The 22920-nt window shown below is 44.0% G+C and overlaps 1 protein-coding gene across 2 annotated transcripts in view; it reads right to left on the minus strand.

Annotated features, from left to right (window-relative positions):
* LOC142557732 (uncharacterized) overlaps positions 1-22920 on the minus strand; it is a 134581-nt gene that overhangs the window by 83794 nt on the left and 27867 nt on the right. For both annotated transcript variants that reach the window (XM_075669784.1, XM_075669783.1), the window contains exons 4-7: positions 22624-22737; positions 18744-18851; positions 10870-10959; positions 4400-4707 (exon numbers count right to left, since the gene is read on the minus strand). In XM_075669784.1, the coding sequence (XP_075525899.1) occupies positions 4400-4707; positions 10870-10959; positions 18744-18851; positions 22624-22737 (620 nt within the window). The remainder of the gene's footprint in view (positions 1-4399; positions 4708-10869; positions 10960-18743; positions 18852-22623; positions 22738-22920) is intronic.

Genomic DNA, 22920 nt, shown 5'->3' on the forward strand with positions numbered 1-22920 from the left:
GATGCGGGTGAAGCGAAAACTGATGCCCACATCACCCCGTCTGCAGCAGGGAAGGGTGGCGCATTTAGATTATCGCCTATTAAAAGCGTGCAGTATGCTACCGATGGCACTATGCACCACGCGCTGTAAAACAGATAGCAGGCGAACATGCTCATCACAATAGCCTTGGCGGCGAAAGCTGTGAATGCAGCATGCGACAACCCGGGCGGAGATTTGCTGGCACCGAAATGAACTGTACGCGCCCTCGTTTTCACGTGAAACAAGCGGCTATATACTGTTCTTGACCGCACATGCCTCGCACCTTTTCTTGTTCACATGGGATTTAGTGGCAGGAAAACGTATACAATCACAGTCTGCGGCAGGGAACGGTGGCATGGTTTGGTTACTGCCTATTAAATGTATGCGCTATGCTTCCCATGGCACCATGCGCTGTGAAACAGATAGGCGAAGGTGCTTATTGCAATAGGATTCGCGGTGATAGCTGTGACTGCCACATGCAACGACCCTGGAGAAGATTTACAGGTACCGAAATGAGAAACAGTGCGCGCTGGTGCTTTCACCCAAGATGGGCGGGCAAGTATTGCGGTGAAGCTGCCGCGGTGGACAGCTGTGCCTACTGTTCTCGATCGCACAAGCCTCGCACATTTTCTTGTTTACATGGGATCTAGCGGCCACAAGACGTATCATGTGATCGCAGTTTGGCGACGTACTGGACATTGGTGCCAACACATTGTGTGTTCCGGGAACATATTAACGGGTAAAAAATGAGCGTACTTCTATTGGGTAATTTATTGAGTTCTCGATTGCAAACGTTGGCGCCGGGAAATAGTATGTAGCAAGAATGTATCAACAACAATCTACTGTACCACTTTTCTGAAGCATGGAAAGAAAGAACAGAAGTAATTTTTACAATACCGGACGACAGTATGTTCTAATCTCTTATCGACCATACAAAAAAAAAGAAAAAGAAAGCATCACCTCTAAAAGAATTTGCATATTTTCAAATCATTATCTCATCTGTGGGAGGCATAAGTGGGTAACTTAAACTACAACTCACTATCGATCCCAGTTTTAGAGTAATATAGATTATGAAAGAAAAAAAAAACTAATACAAGCTTTTGACAACAGTCTTACAATTTGTGCCATTTCAGTGTCTTTTATTCTCCGTCTACTAAGCATCTTATCATAATTACCAAGGACAAACCAGACTACCCTGTCCTGTACTTTTTAAATTTGCCTGCAAGCTCAGCAGTGTGTAGATCCCAACAAACACTCCCATAATCGAGTACACTACGCACTTGGTGAAATATACTTGCTCTTTGAGCTTCCTTGCTAATCAGCTAAAGTTAGGTCTCAGGGGCCGGACAAGTGAAACTGTGTCAAAGACCGCTGTGTAAGACGAGGGGGCATTTTCTCACAAATTTCATTTGGAAAGAAACTTCACCTATATTCCGGTTTTACGGTAGACTCCTGAAAATGTGCAGTACCATGTTTTGTTGCACACAATTTGCAAGCATAAACCTTTGTTCAATTTTTTAATATTCGATTCAATTATACGGCTTCTTATTTCTTAATTCGATTTGATATTTGATTCAATACCTACTACAGTGAAACTTTGTTACTACGAACCCAAGATTAATGAACCTTTCAGATAAAAAAAACTTTTCAGATTAAAAAACTTTCAGTGTAAAAATATTACAGTACTACAAACTTCAGAATAACTATCGTTATTCACATATTGTGTCATGTGAAGAACACTTCAGTATTACGAACTTATATACCGAAATCCGGGGATTATTTGGTTTCCGTGTACCCTTCGCAGCAGCCGAAACAGTAGGCTAGCAGACAAGGTGCCAGAAAGTAGACGCCACGGCACACGGGTTTGGAAAACCTGAGACAGCACTCAATAAAAAATTTGCGAGAATTTTCGTTTTAATTATTACGGAGGCAACAACGCATCAAGCTTTACAAGCGCATATTCCGTTCAGGCTAATGTCGCCTAGCAACAGAGGGACATCTCTTCCTTCTTTCGCACTTCCTTCTGCATCCATACTAGCTACGCACGTGAGAAATGTAACCTTCATACTCGTGGGGATGCCATATGGTTCGTACTACTCATTTTCTGGGTGGTGTCGTTTATGCACACTTGCACTTTGAAATAGTTCAGGTGTCCACCTCAAGCGAGAGGTGTCAATGGCAAGGGATGTGTAAAACATGCAAACAAACAACAAGAAACACTGCGCTTTGGAGGCGACATAGAGCTACCCTTTTTCAGTAGTTTTCTTAGCGTCAGCATCTGCATTGCGTGCGTCACTCTTACTATACGGTGCATTATAAGGTATTATAAGGTGCAGAATTTCTGGAAAATATCGATAACATGGGCCAAGAGCCAACAGCGACGTTTTCATGTATAGCTCAAACGGTGACAACTGATGGGTTTATGGGCAGAATGATTCATTTTGGGCCTTTCACTACAACAGCCTCCAATAACGAACAATTTTTGAAGGTCTGAAGAGATTCATTATTTGATATTTGGCTGTACTATGAAATATATGACGTGATATATATATATGATATGATATATGATATGATGTGACATATGGCTGTACTCCATATTTGAACACGTAGCGTTTTCAATTAAATATATTTAGTATACAGATGAACCTTGCAATAACATGGGGAAAATGAAAAGTTCACTTTTGCAAGAATTTCTTTCTTGCGAAATGACACACCACAGATAGGTACTGCGTCGTAGAAAGACACATTACTGTCAAAATTCCATTGGCCTACTTCACTAAGCTTGCTCCAGGACATTGTCACATAGTAGTGGCAATTAAAAAAAACAGCAGCAAAACTGCGAATAGCTTAAGTAACTTCTTATTGGGCGAAGCTGTGCCCACAAAAGCAAGTTACACTCAAAGCACAATAGCAGCAAGCACAGTCAGCGATCTGAGAAATTTGATCAGTGGGTCAAGAGCGTCTGCTTTTATCACTCGTCGAAGGTTCTAGTGTAATCACCGATGCTTGGATGTCTTACAGAAAGTACTACACAATTTGCATCGCACATACAATCATATTAAACAAGGTTCAGTGACAACAGACAATGGTGAATACCATTGATAGAAACTTCCGATACATGCAGGCACGTCTTGTGCTGAGCAGTAACATTTGAAAAGTGGTCAACCGAGAAAGATAGGCAAGTGCACGTGCCAATATGGAACCACACTGCCGACAGTACAAAGCGCACTGCATGCACTTTTGGAGATGCAATCACTTTTGCGAGATTTTGCGTAACTTGGCACCAGACGCAGAGCAACAGCACACCACGCATCCAGGAGCATTTCTCCAGCACACACCGTCACCTGTAGGCCCCGACGCATCCGGTGCCGAGCACGAAAGTGATCATATCTTGTGTACCCTAAGTCAATCGATCGATTATGGCCCCTGTGCGCAATCTATGTCCGGCCCCAAAGACGCATGCGATGCCTGTCAGGTGGCACCAAAACCAGCGTTCTTGAAGCAAGGGATGTGCATTCCCAGACGATTGCTCAAACACAGTCCGATGTGTGGCACTCCATGCTGCGACTGCATCCTTTAAGGAAAAAGGAGGGGGGTACTCAACAATTAAAATTATTCATTTTCTTCCCCTGCAAGGTACCCTTCATCACACTAGGAAATATTAGACAGAAAACAAGAAAGTGAAGTATAAGGTGACAAAATTACAACTTTCTAAGGCATTGTTGACAAAACTGGGTGGGAGATCGGGCGTCAGGAGATGCCATCACAGTGCGGAGATACAGCTTTCAGTTGACACAACCTTGCCATTTGACAAGCACAGAATGGTGGGCAAGTTGGTGTTTTGGAACTGTCATAAAGAGAAGAGATCGGAGCTTCAGACAGCCACAGCGCTGTGTGTTGCTGTGCAAAAATAAAAGAAAAAGTGATCAGGAAGATGTAAGCTAGCATCACAATTCTATGATGCTGCCACACGGACACAGAAAGCATTCGCATTGGCTGACAGATTTGAAGCTGCTGATGCTCGGCTGCACAGTGGCAGGCTGTGCATTTCTTTGTTGTCGCAGCATTTAAAAAACGCAGTAGGGTGTGCTGCTGGCTCCCGCATTTAGTTGATGCATCCAAAATGCAAAATCAGCAAATGTCAAAATTCAAAATGGTCACATTAAAAAATAATAAAAATAAAACATGAATAAAGAAACTTAGTTGTGTCCCCGATAACAAGATGTTCACGCCTAAAAAATTTCTGGTGAGAATCCGGGTGCAGCATGAACAACGCAGACGTTACTGCAGTTCTGAAGAACCATTAAGTTTCCTATCATCTAAGAAAAAGGCTGGGGACCCTTAAAATAAACATTCAAAAAAGATGAGCAGCAGTACACACCTACTAGACGGAGGTTCCCAAGCAGAAGCCACCGCCTTTGGTTTGGCTACAGAAGCCGGCGCCACAATGCTTGTTTCAACATCGGGGGCCTCCGTTCTTCTCGGAGAGTCCTGCTTGGGAGTGTCAACCTGAGGCACTTCGGGTCTGCCAGTTTCCATCTGAGGCAACTTTGTCCAAAGGCTGTCTGCCCGTGAAGATTCAGCTGCGATGTTTTCCTTTCTGGAGACCTCTAATCGAGACATCTCTGTCCGCAATGGCACTACGGTTCGTACTGTTGGCCTAGCAGCACTTCTGATTGGAGGCCCTCCCTGCAAGAAAAAACAGTAAGTGAAAATTGTAGTCACGCAAGCATCCAAATGTGGCAAATGTGCATACTTTAACTGCAAACTTAATGCCATCATGACAAACATCAGGGTGCCCTCCTGCATTCCCTCCAAACCCACTTATAACAATACTAGTTACCACAGACACCCAGTAGCCAGATTTGATTGTTATAGCCAATAATGCACCATGAGAAAAGTGTAGTAAACAGTTTATTTTACCAGAGAACCCATACAAGAGATCACGGAACAGCAGCGGCTGCTCTTTGTTACATCTCGGTATTCTTAAAACCGGTAATGCTATACAGACCCCTTTTCAACGGGCACCACCATGTTGCAAAGGCAGTGACACCATCTATGAGCACTCGGCATGTTGGCTTGAGCAAGTGCTCCGTGTTTTATGCCAGCTATACACTCAGGGTCAGTTTCTGGCAATTGCTTTTACACTTACGCGGTCTATTTAGTATATTATAACATGTGTCTTCTACATGGAAAATTGTTCTGTAAGACGTACTTAAGTAACTTAAGTCGGCATGGCCAGCGTTTCTGATGGCGTTGAGGCCAATGGCGATATGAGCACACGTGTCTGAGCCTGCAATCAGCCTCGAAGATCGGTTAAGTATTTCTAAAAAATTTTTTCATGAATGTGATGCTACTGCAACATTCTTACTGCAGGTCTAAGCTGTGGTTTAGCAGCAATGAGTCGTTAAGAAACAACCGCAATGATCGTACCAGCGAGGGTGCTTTTCTGCTACGAAATAAGTTAAGCTGTTTGACAAGTGTTCAAATTGTTACTGTTGATATATTGCACAACTACCTCGTTAGTTGGACGCAGTTTCTGCCCATGAATAAAATATTTTGTTAGTAATAACGGCATATACTGGTATAGTACAGTGTGAATCACACTTTTCAAGTGGTCGAGCAGCTGGAGGCAGAATGCGCGAGCGTCTGACGCAGTGGTAGCTGCTGCGTTATAGATGTTTGTTCTATAACGCATGGCCCAAATACATGGCATGAACATGCGTGGTCTTGTTGCAGCATTAGCTTATGCTCTTTTTTTTTTTTTTCAATGATGACCAAGCAGGCTGGTTGGTCACTTGTAGACAAGCGCCTACATGATTCAGAAATTGCAAGCCGCAAGAAAAAACGGGCTGTTCTTTGTTCAGTCTTGTTCGTCCTATAATGCATTAACCTGTTTCACGGAAATTGTCCTCACAAATAGCAGCCGCATTTATTCATGCGATGCGATTCCCTTTGGATATTATTGCTTTACTGGACAAAGAGGCTATGTGGCACAAAGCTTATACAGATGTATGTTGGTTTACCAACCTCAGTGTTTGTTGTATTGAGCCATACCATCAACCTCTACAGGAGGCTAACATTGACACAGCATAATGATTTCAAGTCTACTAGACTTGAAATGTATGAGAACAATGAAAGTGGCTGGCCCAAATATTTTATGACGATTGACGCTGAGCTGTTTCGAGATTGTATTGGGCCGTACAAGAGCACTCTTATGTTTCAGTTCCCACGCCAAACAATCTGATTTTCCAATTTGCGCCGGCAATTCGCACACGCCGAGTGAAAACCAATACCACCAAAATACGGGTAGTTCACAAGGCATGTACGCACCGAGGCTCATAATGCACGTTGCAAGTTTGTGCAGCAGAAATTTCCGCATATTGTAGTTACTGTGGCACCCACAGGCTACACAGAGATTCTTAGAATACCTTGTATGAAGCTGACTTCACATAAATTTCTAGGAGAGTGAGCTAAAACATCTATAAATTGTTTTGCAGCATCCGGCAGCAACACAATTAAGCACCACTGCACTGGCTCCTGTAAGCCAAAGAGGAGGAAAGGCTTGTCTGGATGTTTGTCCCTTTCTTTTTTTTTCTTTTCCTGTAACCCAGTTATAACAATTATCAATTATAACAATGGGTTTTTTAGGAGGTGGGACACTTGAATATCGTTACAAGTACGTTGTGGGGATGCTGGACTCAAGTGTCCCCTGATATTTTCCCCACATGGCTTTCATATTTTCTGTAATCTTGCTTCTCTGCGCAGTGTAGCACAGGTGGCGAGCGATGTGGTTGCAGATTAGCATGAAAGATCACACAAGTGCTGCGCTGCTAATGCCACCTAATGGCGGGGCTATTCGGGAGCAAAAGGGAGTAGGCGTTTCTCTTTGGCTTGGTGTCTGTCGGCAAGTGGACCGGACATTTCGTGCACTCGCCTACACTTCGCGGGACCATCCAGCGAAAAGTTTAGGAGCAGGACACCGGAATGAACCAACACAATCATTCGAACGCGGCACCATTCACGTGACTGCACGCATGCCCATTGGCATGTTCTATGTGCAGTAATGTCGTTGTGATTGTTTGCACTGTGTTGTCATTCCTTTGTCCCAAGAGCATGTTTGACACCCCACAACGTGCACTGCAAAGGTGCATTGCAAATAATGACAGTATCTCATCACAAACTCAATTTGGTAAAGCCTCGTTAACTCGAACTCGCATACCTCAAGATGGTGGCAAAGTCGAAATTTTCATGGCACCGAATCACTTCTTATAGTTGCCATGCACTCATTACCCTCTGTAGAAGGATCGACATTTGGGCGAGTTGGTACTGGCTGAACATCTTGAAGGGGCAGCGGAGTAGGATGAAGACAGAAGGCAGGAACACACAGGACAGCGCTGTCCTGTGTGTTCCTGCCTTCTGTCTTCGTCTTACTGCGCTGCCCCTTCAAGATGTTCATTACCCTCTATTGAAGACTTTTGGACAAAACTGCAGAGAGAGAGAGAGAGAATAAACATTTTTATTGGGTGAATGCAGCTTTGGAGAGGCGTCCTCATTCCAAAATGCCTTGAGCTCGGTCTGTGTCCTGGGCCCTCGCAATCAGCCGTTGCTGATCCTCGAGGTCGGAGCTGGCCAAGGCTCTCTCCCCAAACTCTTTAGTGGGGTAAGGGTTCGGAGGATTTAATGGTGCCGCTCTGCAACCCCCTACTATGTGCCTGAGGGACCCAGGCGCTGCGCAGAAGCGCCATTAGGAGAGAGGGGCTATGAGGTGATTTCTGATTGGGTGGGGGAATGTTATAACCTGTAGAGCTTGGAGGAATCGCTCTTTCTCTATAGGTAGTGACTTGTGTGGGGGTGCATATGTTCTGCGGGTTAGCTTGTAGTGTTGTGTGATGTCTTGGTACGACATTAAAGGGTGCATGCACTCGGGTTCAGATTCCTCGGCGTCGGCTCGGTGGGTCAGATCTCGAGCCACGTGATTGGCGACCTCGTTGCCAGGAATGCCATGATGAGCTGGCGCCCAGATGATCATGACTGATCTCGTTGGCGGTTTTTGATTGATGATATGGAGTGTAGTGGTATGAATTCTGCCACTAGCAAAGTTGCAGCACGCCTGTTGGGAGCGCGAGAGCTATGGCAGCTTCCTCAGCTTGGAGGAGATTGTTTCATGTGAGTGAAATGCTGCTCCGATGTTCTTTGTTGACGACTACGGTGGCTGAGCGTCTGGGGTAAGAACCTGCGTTCGTGTAGGCTGTAGAGGGTAAAGTCCCGTATCGCTTGTGTATGGCCAGGGCCTGGGCCTCCCTTCGCTCTGCGTGGTGCACTGGGTGCATGTTGCGAGGTAGAGGACGTACGGTGATGTTGCTCCAGATGGCATGGAGTAAGCTCACAGTCTGAGGCGGCGGATGGCTCAGATATCTCGAAATCTTGACAGAGTTGAACAGAAACTCTGCCACCAAAAAGTTTCACATGCTGAGAACGAAACCGCGGCGCTTACCCCAAAGCAGACACTTTCACTGGATGTAAAACTGGAACCCAGCAGTGCAGAGTCTTTCCATTAATGGTGTCAGGCAACCCAAGGCGAACTATTTTTTGTAACACAGAGTGGCACACTTTTTTTTTTACAGTTATGGAATAAAGTCACTTTTGTCTGGTGAATCCAATCTTCTGGACTACTTACTAATGAGACAGCTAGGCAGTCCCCATTGAGTCGGAATAAAATGACTATTTCACAAGGGACCACAAAGCTCATCCATTCCATTCCTTTATTTCAGCATTCATCTTCAAATGTACAAATGCTAGGACAGGAGCACTTTTTTGCAACCTGGTCAGTTCATATTTTGACTACAGTCATGCTGTCACTAGTGATATGTAGACTCTTGTTAATGCAATTTTTCGATTAATTCAATCCTGACCGGTTCCTATGCATTTCTATAGGGCCAAACATATTTTATTTTAATCCTAAATTTGGCCTTCGCTGGGTAACTCAAAGTTGACCTGACAGCACCACACACTTGACCGCTTTGGTGATCCCAATAGCAATTCCTTTCGTGGCACCATGTCTCAGTGGAGCTCGGGAGAAAGTGAATATGTTGAACAAAAATAATCTCCCATCGAAAACAGCTATTTTCAGCTTGCCCTTGGAAGATTTTCAAGCAATAACCATAGCTCCAGAATAGTGGCTATCTGGGCTTTTTGGTACGAACACATTTTTTAGCAAACAGCAAGAACAACGGGACACAGAAAAGAGGCACACAACACAGGTGCTGCCTGTGTCGTGTGTTCATGACGTTTGTGAGCTCACAATGCCTGATTACAGTATTTACCCTTTTCTACTACGTGCCTTCCTTTTATTTCTTCATGAAATGTGGCGCGATAATTGCCTGCGCAGTGCTATTGGATACAAAACCAAAACTGCCTTTGCAATGTCCATACGCTCCTTCGCATAACACAGATGTATCGTAGCAAAGTGCAACATATATCATAGAGTCTCGCACATTCTGATTGCTAAAAATTTCGTGTGCATTAGATTTCTACTTAGCTTAGGACTATAACCCTTTGAGAGTCAGAGACAAATATACGGTGGCGTGAACAAGCACCAAATTGTTCACACTTTATATTTACAATGCCGTCCATAGTCTCACGGTTCTCATTCCGCAGATCTTTGTGCCACCGCATCAGCTACCGTTTGTACATCAGCGTGTGCGCAGCAGGTAGTTTTGGTTTCGTCTCATAGGCCGTTTCAGTTTGCTGTGCTCGCAAGTGCGATTTCTGTCTGGTTTCTAACCTCTCAAAGGGTCAGTGCTAGATGCTCGCTTGTTTATTACTCACAAGGTGCAATTACATCTGTTCAAAGGTGATCTATGGTACATACAAAGGAAGCCACCATATACAATTGGTGCTCCTATGCCTGCGTATATTTTCTTGAGACTCGCGAAAGCTGATTGCCCTTCGTTGGCGATGGGATGAAGGATTACTGCAAGTTTCTGACTCTCTTGGTTTTTCTGACGGGTGCACAACCATAGAATTTTCTTGCGTGCACTCGCATACATGGTGCGATTACACTATAGGCATGCACGCTGGCTGCTCTGCTGCAAGTGAGTCGAGCGGCCATTCCTCCAATGCAGACTGCTGCCTAAGTGCTGAATCAGAATACATAATTTCAGTGTATCTACTTTTTTATTCTTATAAGTGTTTATGCAACCCATCTGTATTTATGAATAAACAATGCATGTTTACCTACAGAAAATACTTTTTTTTTTGTCTCTTTATGGTCACTCAAAAAATTTGCAGTAATTTTTCTAAATAGGGCCTGTCTGAACATTTTAAATCTGAAATAAACAAAATTGACCCACAGAGGGTTAATGTAGTTTCTACGTTAGTCTTCTACTTTGGACACATAAAAAGTGGGCGCACCTGTTCGATTTGGGAGACCTAATTATTCGATCAATTTTGTCGATCTCCTCTGGGTTGAATTAATGGTAGTCAACTCTAGGTGAAAGTAGTCAATGCAGGCACCAAATTACGTTCTCTGGTAACATAACAGAAGTCAACTGCGCTGCAAAAAATGTATGATGGAGTGTTTTTTCACAATAGCAGTTGTTCAGCACTTCCTACACTTAATCGCCACCATCATCACCTTCATAGAGGGTTGAGTTGGCACCACATGAAGCTACTTTATACTGACCAACAAAAATTTACACTAGCAATAAAATATATAGCTAAGAAATGTGTAAGTACTTAAAATGTGAATAGACAAACAGAGAAGAATTTCTTGGGTCAAGTAGCATTACAATATTACATGAGGACACTGTACACCAAAGCCGACAAGGCTTATAGTGGAAGACAAACCTGTGTTGGTGCAGGGGGATCTCTGTGATGCGGGAGAGTCCACGGCCGGCCACCTGCTATCCTGCTCCTCAGTGGCACCCGCTTCGCCTCCTATGCGCAAGTGTCAGCAATGAGTGTAGTACTTCTACTGCTCGAAACGGGACACTAAAGAGAAACACTGTATAGGTCTAGATCAGTAAATTATTCCTTCAAAACTACTTATGTTCATTTGATGGGTGGAGGTTCATTATTAAAAGCGTAAATGAAGGCCAAAGTTCCACTTAGTAAATTTTATACTGAAACACTAGTACCAGTATTGTCAGTTCGCACATTACGGATTTTCAAGAATTTTATTCATATTTAGGGCCCCTCTAGCTCAGTAATAATTCTTGGCACATTACAATACAATACAGTTGATCTTTCATCATAAAAATTAACTAGATACGAGCAGACACCATAAAAATCCACGACGTTACGGTGAGCTGGTGCAGGAAATTCAAGGCACTGTCTCAACACTAGTCTTCGTTTTTGCATCTTTCCGGGTTTACAAGGTCTCTAATCACAGTAAAAGTAGCCTTTTTGGCATGGTAGAAGAGTAATTTGCTAATAGTACATTTGAACCTCAATATAAGAAAGTTGAAGAGGAAGCTGAAATTACTTCGTTATATCCATTTCTTTATTATACCAGTTACTATTGCCCTTTAGTGCAGTATATGCCCAATGGTATACACAACATTAAACATTAAAAAAAAGAAAACTATGGCTCCGTGGTCTGCCGAAACGCTATGCAGCCATGTATACAATGAAATTTTAATAAAACAGCAAAACAATCTCAGGCATGTGTAACACACAACATTCCAGCACCTAACACGACAGGATTTACAATAGCCTCCTTTTGTTCCAATGTAATAGTCTTGTCTCCGCTTTCCACTTGGCTCGTTCATATTGTCACGAAACGGCGATGTGGTGGAAGGAAACTCCATGGTGTTCAAGCTGCACATGGCCCACAACACTGTGCGCCAACTAGGCAACTGAGGTGGTATTCTGAGGTGACGTTCATGAGATAGTTTCACCTTCGTGAGATTTCACTAACTTTTCAAAGAATACGGCCAACAGAGCTTGGCATGCGTTTGGCACATGAAACAGGAACTATCTGATCTGCCACTCTTTCGTGGCCCCGTTGTGTAAGCATGCCAGATTGGCTTGGATTGGCCAGCTTTTGGCTACGGAGATCGCACTGATGCAATCTCGGAGGTCAAGTTTAGGTGTGCCAGCCAGTGCACCGCGCTGCGGTGAGCAAGAGAAGTGGAGGCACTGGTTTTCCGTACACTACACACCAGCAGCATCATCGATACGTGGCATGGCACTCCCAGGCATAGCAGCTCCGAGATTGCAATTTCGGAGGGTGGACATGCACGCCTAGCTTTGCCAGCTACGTCCCATAGCGAGAGAGAGGTACAATGAGATACTAGCAATGTGCGGCTTATGCGCGGCCATCATGTTATCTAGGCCACCATGTAGCTAGGCACAATGGTGATAAAGACTGTGCTCGACAGGGTATTCGACATGGGAATTTTGAATTGCCGCATAGAACGAGTGCTGAGCCCGGCAGAAAGTGATCTGCTCGGTGCACAACAGTCAATATTTTTCAGTTCCAAAAACGAACCTAATTTGTTATATCCATTATTTATATCCAGTTTTGTTATACCAAAGCTCAAAAGCACAACTCGAAATAGTTACTCTTAAGTGCCCTTAAAGGTCATCCTGGAACAAGCATGTGTGAATGTGGCATCAAAAAAATATGGTAAAGAAACAATCGAGGATAACCGGCGTCCTTGCACATTACAGCCTTTTCCAATGCCAGTGCCCACCTAGAGTGGCATCAGTCATGACGGTGGTAGTGACGCAGGCATACCGGTGAGCGCAGCAAAGACTAATCCATGAGCACACTCTCCTGCCCCGACCTCCGGCGTTCATGCCCTCAGGCAAAATACCTGGCTGCCAGTGCCCACCTATGCAAAACAGTAGATAAAAAACTTCCCGCTAAAATTAGTACAATATCCAGCCAAGAGTTGCCTAGATGAAACTTCTGAAATTGAGCAAAAGACGAGTCCTACCATAAGTGATCTTGGTACACCATGGATTGCATAAAACTAAACTGTTGGTAATGCCATTTAAAGTTTTTGCACCATCTCTCCGTGGCATCAAATTTTGACCTCTGCTCTGCTCCAGGCTAGATAAATACAGTTAAACCTCGATATAACAAAGTCTGTAAAGTTGGTAATTTGCTTTGTTATACTAAACTTTGTTGTATGCAATTCGACCTTTTATGCAAACAAGTGCAATTGCCGATCGATTTTCTTACAACGAAAGAGGCCACAGAATTTTCCGAATTATCAGGCAATCGAAAAAAGCAACCTTGAATGAGAAAACAATTCATTTTGACGAATTTGGCAGTCAGCGACGAATGGTACTGTTTCATTCCCCTGTCGACGATATCTTCACATCAGCGGTGAAGCCCTCGCAGCTGATATGGTCCCCGCACTGGGACGACGCTATCATGAAAAGTGCCAGCAGTGGGGAATGAATACTTCGTCTGCCTCTCGCTCCAACAGGTCACCGAAACTCAAAATTACGCCATCACCAATACTAAGCGTACGAGAAGACAGCTTACATGATGCCATGCAGTCTCGGCACACCCACTCTTTACACGTGCAGCAGAGTACCTTTAAAACAGGGTGCGCGACTGCGCATGTGCTCAGCCGTGGCAGCCATGGCCGAGACGCACGCAAATTTACCCCCCACTCCCCTACACCCCCTCGCGAGCGCTTGATGGCGTTACCACAAGCTCGCTACCCTCCCCTTCCTCCCCTCTGCTTGCGCGGGAAGGTGGCACTTGTGAAACCACAAACTCTCGTCTCACCCCCGCACAGTTTCACTCACACCTAAAGCGCACAGTGCGCAGGGCGTGATAGGATCTTATCGCACTTGGGCTGCATAGGGAACATGATGCAGCTCCACTTTGGCGATGGCTCGCTCGTCACGTGGCACGTGATTTCAGAGGTGCGTTTGCAAGCAGCCGCTTGTAATTCAATCATTTGACCATCTGCATCCGCAGAAGTTTCAATTTATTGTCTCGGTGTTCCTTCGTGGCCGCAGTGAAATTTCGTTATACTGAAATCCCATACATACTTCGTTATATTGAGATTCTAAATAGTGTTCTATGGACAAGAGGTTATGAAAGGCGAACTCTTCGTTTTATAGAGGTTTAACTGTATGTGCCAAACAAAGTGAGTAGGCTTATGCAAATAAAAGTTTTGAATCTTTCGTCAAATATGCTATTCCGCAGTAGTCAGTATTTGGAATTTTTCAAAGTATTCAGAACGAACGAACGGAAATTTCAAAACATGTAAAATCGACAGTTTTAGTAAGACTGTCTTACATTAAATGACCTTCCGTCCCTTTTATACCTGCCACGTTCTGCATCACAAGTTTCTTGTGTTCGCCCAAAACTGATGCTAACGGAATTGTCAAAATTGACGTGGCCACACAAGTTATTAAACTGAAAAAACATAAACGCAGACTACAGTAAGAGATACACACTTCACATTTCGCTGACCCAGTGAGGACTTAAGCAGCTTCCAATCAAAACACAGCTTCATCCCACAGCACTGTAAGTTTCCTGCCCATTGTGGTCTTCCCTTTGCGGCCTCACTTTATATGGCGGCGCCATCTAGTTAAGGCGCCTGCAAATTCACCTTCTCATGCACATTAAATTTTATAAATGGTCCTCAGATCTTCGTCCAAAATATACAGAATCACTTTATGCACTGTTCATAAGTATATGCTGTGTGCAAATGCTTATTCTTTTCATTATATTTTGAGTGTAGACTAGAGTTAATGTAAATACTACCTTTGGTAGCATATACAATAAATAATTTGTATGCACTGTTGAAATTCGTGTCTTGTACAAACTAAATTAATTTGTATTGCACAAATTTGTGTCCTTTTTGTAGCTTTAAAAAGCATAACACATTTTTATTTCTAAGGTCGCATAGTATGTATAGCATAAACATGCAAAACATATTCTTCTTGCCCCAACCAATCAAAATGAACAGTATAATATCCTTGTCACATGGAAAATCTAATGTCTCATTTCCAACAAATGACATTTGTTGAGGTTGATGTCATCACCGCACGCTGTCAAATGGCGAAAAAACATAGTAATTTGAAGATGATGACAATGACGGTAGTACAAAAAAGAGTCAAGCCCACTTTTGTCCAATAATTATTTTCCAATATGCTAAAATCTATTGGAACATCTGATCCTCCCTTCCATACTTTGCTTTGGATCATTAACTTGTCGATACTGCCAACCAAGCCAAGCCGAAGATCAGGCAAGCAACATAGCAAAAAGCACAACAGGCGCATCCACCACCTCTGCTGAAGAGGAACGAGAACAGTAGTTGCTCGTTATCGTGGCTCTGATGTGAATGCGGACTCCCAACATTAACATCGTTAGTGCGTGCCATAGCAAGACACGTGAATATACGTCAAGTAGCCGCGGCCGACGGTCCGTGCAAACAAATACAACTGCCACAGACAAAGACAGGTGCCCAGTCACTGGAGTGAGAGTAGCTTTCTGTAATTACGAAGTGTGAAGCACTTAAACATCATTAAAGTAGTAAGTAGGTAATAAAATCAACACAACAATAGCTACTTTTTTTTAAACAGATAAAAAGTATTTACTGTTTACAAAGCTGACCGGTAGACTCCTGGGGTTGAGATACACATTCAGTTCCAAAACGAATGTGAATGAGCTTGGCGAACTCATTTATTTGGAAATGCCATTTTCAACAAATGTCATTACATTTTACTGTACAACAACAAATGGCATTACAAGCAAACAACATTCGTGGTAAATGACCTTACATTTGCCACATTACAGGGGTATAAGTTGAGTACCTTTGCGTCACATGCACTGCTGAAAATTGTTGATGTATGACGCTGCAGTTGGCATGGAAACTGAATTCACAGGCCAATTAAATTATAAAATGCTCCAATTTTGGCGCTTTTCCTGGCGCTTCAGGCATCGCTATGTCCTTCGTTGAGAAAACGTGGAATAAAAACATGCATACAATTTTTGATGGAGAGGGGGAACATGGCTTTCGAAATCAACTTCCTTATTGCTTCATGGATATTGATGAAACTTGACACAAATATTTAAAATATCTCCCTGATGCTTTTATAAAATTTTCAGCGATACCTAGACGACCTTTCATTACACAAAATTTTTCTCCTTTAAATCTTCTGGGGGCCCTGAGAGCTTAAAAATGCAATGGAAGGGCCAATGAGTATTGACTACATAGCTAAATGCGTGCTGAAAGTTGTGACATTCTTGCTTTTTTTTTTTTTTTACAACACAAATATTCTGGATTGCAGTTTTTTATGTTATACCCCTGTCAAGTGGGCAAGTTAAGTGCACTTATGGAGAGCGCACTCGGTTTTAAGTGCACTTTCCAAAATCTAAGCATCGCAAGTGAAGTGTACTCGCAGAAGAGTGCACTCCGAAGGGAGCGCATTCACGGAACGCACTCTGCTGGTCGAGTGCGTCGCCTCGCAGCCAGCTGTTTTAACAATACAAGATGTAATGCATGGCAAAAGTACACAGAAGTTCATTCTAGCTGTTGAACAGCTTAGAACAAAATAATAAGAACAGAACTCGCTGATATTCTGTTCTAGCAGGATCAAAGGTCGCTTTGTCACATGCCACCCTATTGTACTGGATTGGCTAGGCATTTGTCTTGGCCGGCCTTGACTTGCAACACTCTTCTGATAAAAATATTTTCATTTTTTGTTGAGTAAATATAGATTATGATTGTTTTTCCTTTATAATACAACTAAAACAAGCGCCTTTTAGAAGTTTTTTTTATTTTAATCTACATGTTCAAGAAAACATGGTTTTGGTCGGTCCCGATTTTCTTTAGTGCGAGTGTGCTCTGTTTTCCCGTTCAGCACCGCGTAGCCTAAAGTGTCACTCAAGGTCCCGAAGTGCACTCCCTGTAAGTGCACTTAACTTGCCCACTTGACAGGGGTGTTACTTTCGCATCCAGTGCACGTTCAGGGTGAACAAATAGCCACATCACAAATTTATAAAAGAAAGTCAAGATAAAAAAAGCGAGAATGTGACAACCTGCACTGTAGCCCAAGGGACATGACAAAAAAAAAAAAAAAAAAGAAGCAGAGTCAGAATAGGCCCAACGGTAACAAAGAAACGAGCTCCAAACGCTGAGCAGCAAGGAAAAAAAGAACGGTTTTGAGAAAACGACTCTCAAAGTTTTGCCTTTTCAGTTCTCTAAGAACAAGTGCTAAAATTTGTAGTCTTTGGCAAGCTTTGTGATAAGGGACTCCTTGGACATGCGGCCTCTCGCCTGGTGTGCCTTCGAACCCCCAACACACACACTTGTTTTTTTGTATAGCATTCTTTACTGCTGCTCTACAAAGAGCACAGTGCCTGGGTTTTAAACCAAGTCAGGTGCAGAATGCTGTGTGGGCACGAATATAGTTCCTGTGCGCTGTACCTGCAGACTGCCTCACTGATAGTAGTCTCTAGCAATGCAATCAGTGAATGATTTTTTTTTTCTTTTTGGTAGAATTGACCATGTCACTGAATGAAGGCTCTCAAGCAGCCTTCTGAGTCATCTTCCCTTGACAATGGCTGTGGAGCTTAGGATCAGAGAGAGCCACTGATAGGCAGGTAGCAACACAGCTGCTAGGGGCTTTCCAGCTTGTACGTCTGTGTGATACCTTACTTCCACAGCCAGGTGTCTGAGCCAACCCAAGGGGCCTGGTGAACAGAGCTCATCGTGAGGTTCTCTTTTGAAAAGGTGGTATGACAGATATTGCTACAAGATATCGTTACAAGTGGACAAGACAGAATCGCAGGGATCATGCCACTGACCAACCAATTCTTGTTGTTTGCACGGGTTTCCCTGCTTCTGGTTGCCGCAGTGACCATCGATGCACGAACTTGTCCAGCAGCAAACAAGGGTGACAGCAAACACGGCACTTGCTGTTGGACCATCCCCTACTTGGCCTCGTTTCCGCAGCTATGCATGCTCTATGAGGACCATGTGATCCACCGACTTACAGTGACATCACAAGACCGGGCCAAGACTTTCAGACTTTCAGACAAGACTCTCCGCAACGCTTCAGCAGTGGGCTCAGCGTAATTGGAGGGATCATGCCGCTGACCATCTCCCTGTTTGCACGTTGGTTATATTTTAACGTACAATAATGACGACCCTATGCTGTTTTTCTGCCACAACTGCGGCATTTTGCAGCTTACACTTGTTTCTGTGCCTGTAAATTGCTGATTTGCGAGGTTATGGAGCAAAACCCTGGGCCGACGATTAAGGAGATGTTTACAAGTCTACAGAAAGGCCAATTTCAAATATTAAAGGAACTTAGTGATAGTCGTGCAAGAATGGCAACAATAGAGCTTACTGTGAATACCTTAACCCTTTCAGGGTCAATGACATAAGTATACGGCGCCGCGAACAGGTTCAAAATGGTGATATCATGTCATTTTATGTACTTGTTTCTTTGGGCAGGATATCTGGAGCAGCGAACTTTAAGTTAGAGAAATGGGCTTATAAGATGGCAGTGCCCAGTTGTGGTATCATGGAGATATCATGGCCCGAAAACTATTTTCGTTATTTCCCTGAAATTTTTCACCATCTCTGTTTATACAAATTATTTTACAGCAGTGCTGCATGGGTTTTCAGTGAACATATAGTGGAATAAAATAGTGGAAGAATCACAGAAACTAAAAGCAATTTTTTTGCCATTTCTTGTGTGAAAGGCAAGTTCCCCTTAACAAGTAAGAATCGCACCGTCACAGGAGTTGCCATTTTTTCAAGGGTGGCCAGGATTTGGCGGGTGGTGTTACTTAGCCCAGCTGTTGCACCGCCTGGCTTCACACCTCGGGCCATGACAGGTACCTGCAGACAGAAAGGGCAGTTCATTGTTAGTGGTGGGTTCATCCAACTATCAGGTGCTACCTAGGAACACCTTTGTAGATGAGGTAAAAGCAAAGCCAATGTGCACAAAAATTAAGATAATGCTACCCGATTAAGGCTGCAAAGAAGGTTGGAGACCACAAATGCACCAGCAACTCCAGAATCGTGATACAGTAAACCTTCAAACGTTTTCTGGCCATGGTGTCAACCCATGTGTTTCTCACCTATTATATTTCGAAAAATGTTTGTGCATGACTCAGGATATCTCGAAATCCCAACTTCGAAAATACCAGAAAACAAGTAAGAGGGTAGCGTCAGCAACATTGCTTGTATGCTTTTCGCCAGGCGGCAGCTACCTGGCCGAGCCAAGCAATGCGCCATGCCCATGCTCCCCCCCCCCCCTCTCTCTCGCTTATTTTTCCTCCTATCTATGACCATTGGCAAACACTTGCTCGGCTGTTTGCTGCCACTTTGTTGTAGCCTCACACAGCAGCGGTTAGGTGAGAGCCTTTCCGCCCCATATTATTTAGGACGCTGTCAGTGAGACATCAATGTGGTCACAGTGTATTAAATGTGACCTTGAGCAAAGGGATCTGCACTTTTGAGCAGGCACAATCAGCCCATGTGTTGTGCCCAAAAGAAGCCTCGGGTGACCTCTTTCAAGATTCTCGGATAAACACTTTCAGGGAGCTTCCCTTTCGCGAGACTCTGTACTGGACGCGTAGAAGTATACAGCCGACAGCACTCTTGGCACTTTGTGAAGAAGATAGCGAGCTTGGAACAGCGCCAAAAATGCTGTCAGCCGTATGCACACATGTGTTCCATGCTGAGTGTCACGAAATCTTGTGTAAGGGAAACTATCACAGAAAGTTACCGCCCCAGCATGCAAGCTGATAAAGTTTCAGCAAGATCGCAGCTTGATAAGAACGCTCGTAGGATGATAAGGAGTAAAATGCCACATCATTCTCAGGCGTCTGCTAAAGACATGACAAATGCACTCTTCCGCAGTTGTTTCGGTTTTTGAAGTGAAGTTGGCTGGAATTCATTACAATGCAGAAAGTAGCAGCGTCAGCTTTTTAGTTTTGTGAAACTGGTTATCCTCAGATGGCTGGCTTAAAAATAGCGCATTAGGATTAATCATATTGACTCTTGTGGGGTTCTCACCTGTGCTCTTGGGAGAAAGGAACGACAACAAAGTAGTGCAAACAATCACAAGGGCATTTACTGCACCTTTAATAGACTAATGCCGGCCAGCCCAGTTGCTATCCACAAAACATGCCGATGGGCGCACGACAAATCTAGGAAGTCCGACTTACCGCGACCGGATAGCGAGCGAATATGTTCACTCCAAAGTGAAATATTTAGTGCGCGCACTCGACAAGGACACAGTGGAGGGGGACACACGAGCGCTTACTCACAACTGTATTATTTTCGGTAAGACACAGAACATAAATACCCCAGCTATCAGCACTGAGCATGGGCAACAAGACTCGTCAGTATAAACAGAGACAGATTAAAAACAGATTAAAAAGGTTCAATTGTATTTAAAAAAGCAAATTCATTGTCAGTGATTGCAACTGATGGTTGGCTTACGCATTTTTCAGCACACTTTTTGATATGAAACGCTTCTGTAATTTCACAAGTTAGTTTGTTTATACTGACGACTTGGTGCACATGCTCTGTGCTGATAGCTGGGCTATTTATGTTCTGTATCTTTCCGAAAATAAACCAGCTGTGAGTAAGAGCTCGTGTGTCCCCCTTCAATGTGTCCTTGTCGATTGTGCGCACTAAATATTTCACTATGAATTCATACCAACTCGCCCAACTATCAGTTCTGCTGATGTTCACCCCATCCTGGACACCAACGCCTGGTCGTTCGTGCGTACGTGGTCAAGCGAATGGTGGTGCGTTCAAACGAGGCCTCGTGAGACAGTCTCGCAGAAGCATGGATCAGCGCACGCGCGGAACGTCCGTGCCGCTTGCCGACCCCAAGAAAAAGAGGAAGAGCCTTCTCCTTTCTGCGACCAAGTAACCCCGCTGTTATGTGGCATTAGGAGAGCCACCCTCGCACCATCTCTCGCAATGCACTTCAACCAGACTAACTGCCACCGGCACAAAGCCACGCGGCAAAGCCGGATTACAGGAGACGGGAGCTATACAGGAAAACCACATATGAGGGGACGTGTGAGAGGTGCGCATCCCCACACTATGTGCCAAGCACTCTGTCTAGGCAGAGTGCCAGTAAAGCCGCTGCCCATATATGTTGAAGTGTGGGTTGCACACGAAAATGACCAATAGCATTACTGGTGACATCCTGCAAAGCCAGCAGGCTTCTATTTTGCAATTTCACTTATCTCGAAACTACAGTTATCTTGGAATTCTTTCCAGTTTTTAAAGCTTCAAGTTAACGGAGATTCACAGTGCCATCACTGCCACTGCTTAACTACTAAAGAGATTTAAAGTGTATTACACAATGCTGCTCTGTGGGCAGGTTTCTGGGCAAATTCAGAAATTGCATATCAACAAGCCCAACATCAAACTCTTCTAAATGCAGCTAAGGCTCAGGTGCAGTGTGTTTGAGATCAGTGTTTGATCACCGTATTCTCAAAACGATCCTAACCCTACCTTCACTCAACGAAGCTGAGCACAGCGCCTCCCCTAGATTGAAAAAGATTGCACAGGACCTCTAGCACAGACGGCCAACATCGAAACCATTATGCCACGGGCGCATGCACTACAAGGGACATAAGGGACATAAAGCCCCCTCATAAATTTATCACGGGCAAGCCAGTGCCTTGAGACACTTGGCGCATTTCAATTTCCCCACCTCGATAAGCTGAACCATTGCAATTAGCAGCGATTGTGTGTGTTCACAGCATCTGCACTTCAAAAACTATAGATTTCTCTGAAATTTATGACACTGAAGGCATACAAAGCCTAATAAACGAATCCACAAGCACAAAGATCAGACAAATTTATGGACTTTCCATCATTCCCACGGCGGCTTAACGATTGCAGCATCAGGGTTCCCTCTAGTATATTTTAGGAAACTATGGCTGGCTTGGCTTCCAGTGGCCCGCTCCATGGCCTCCAAGACTGGGAGGCACACACTATCAATAAAGCAAGCTATTCTCCTGTCTAGGAGGCCATGCCCGCTCTTTCTTGGCTGACAAAACACTCCAGAAAATGCCCCCCCCCCCACCCTGTTTTTTCAACACTATCGTCGTAATTACTTGATGCAAAATCCCCCCCTTTTTTCCCCTCTTCTTCCCCCCCCCCTATATTTTTTTAAAGTTTTGGCGCCATTCTGCACGTGGTGTGCCCTCAACATAGACCAAGTGTGTCTCGGAGACAACATCGCATCTTTGTGTACATTTGCTCAGCTTCGCATTTTTGTGCTCAGCGCGACCACCTGTGCCTTCACAAGAGCCAAGTGTGTGAATAACGTGGCTCGTTTCTTCGATCGCCAACTTGGTGACACTCTTGCGGACTGTATATGGAGACAACATCACTCTAGCACAAATCCAAGCAAATCTAATCTAATTATTAGAGTTTTTTTAAAGCCACTCTAAGCCTAATAAATTTTATTTTTTGGGCTGAAAAAATTTTTTGGACTGTTCGACCTTTCGGACTATTTTTTTGTTCCCGTAAGATCCGGAAAATCTGTTGTCGACAGTACACTGATAGGCTGAGTCCTCACTAAGAACCATCCACAGCTGGCATTGCTGATAAGTCGGAACAGTACCATACATACCGTGGGAACCTGTGACGTGGCCAGCATTCGTAACCTGTTCTGGGCAGCAGCTCCACCATATGTCGTCTGACCAGAGTAGAAAGGAGACTTCAGAGGGCTCTCTTCCTGCCAAAGCTGCAAGAAGGAATGTGATTTTTTTTTTGAAGGTTTGAAGGTTTTATTGAAAATATTTGAATACAGGAGCGTATATGGTAATTATTAGTACAGAAGGGTGTCCCAGAGTTTAAACTGCCAAGGGGACCTCCTCGCAAATGTTGGCTAATGCATTAAAGCAAATGCCAAAGCAAATGTTGGCTA

This window comes from Dermacentor variabilis, chromosome 9 (genome assembly GCF_050947875.1).
Source record: "Dermacentor variabilis isolate Ectoservices chromosome 9, ASM5094787v1, whole genome shotgun sequence".
NCBI lineage: Eukaryota > Metazoa > Arthropoda > Arachnida > Ixodida > Ixodidae > Dermacentor > Dermacentor variabilis.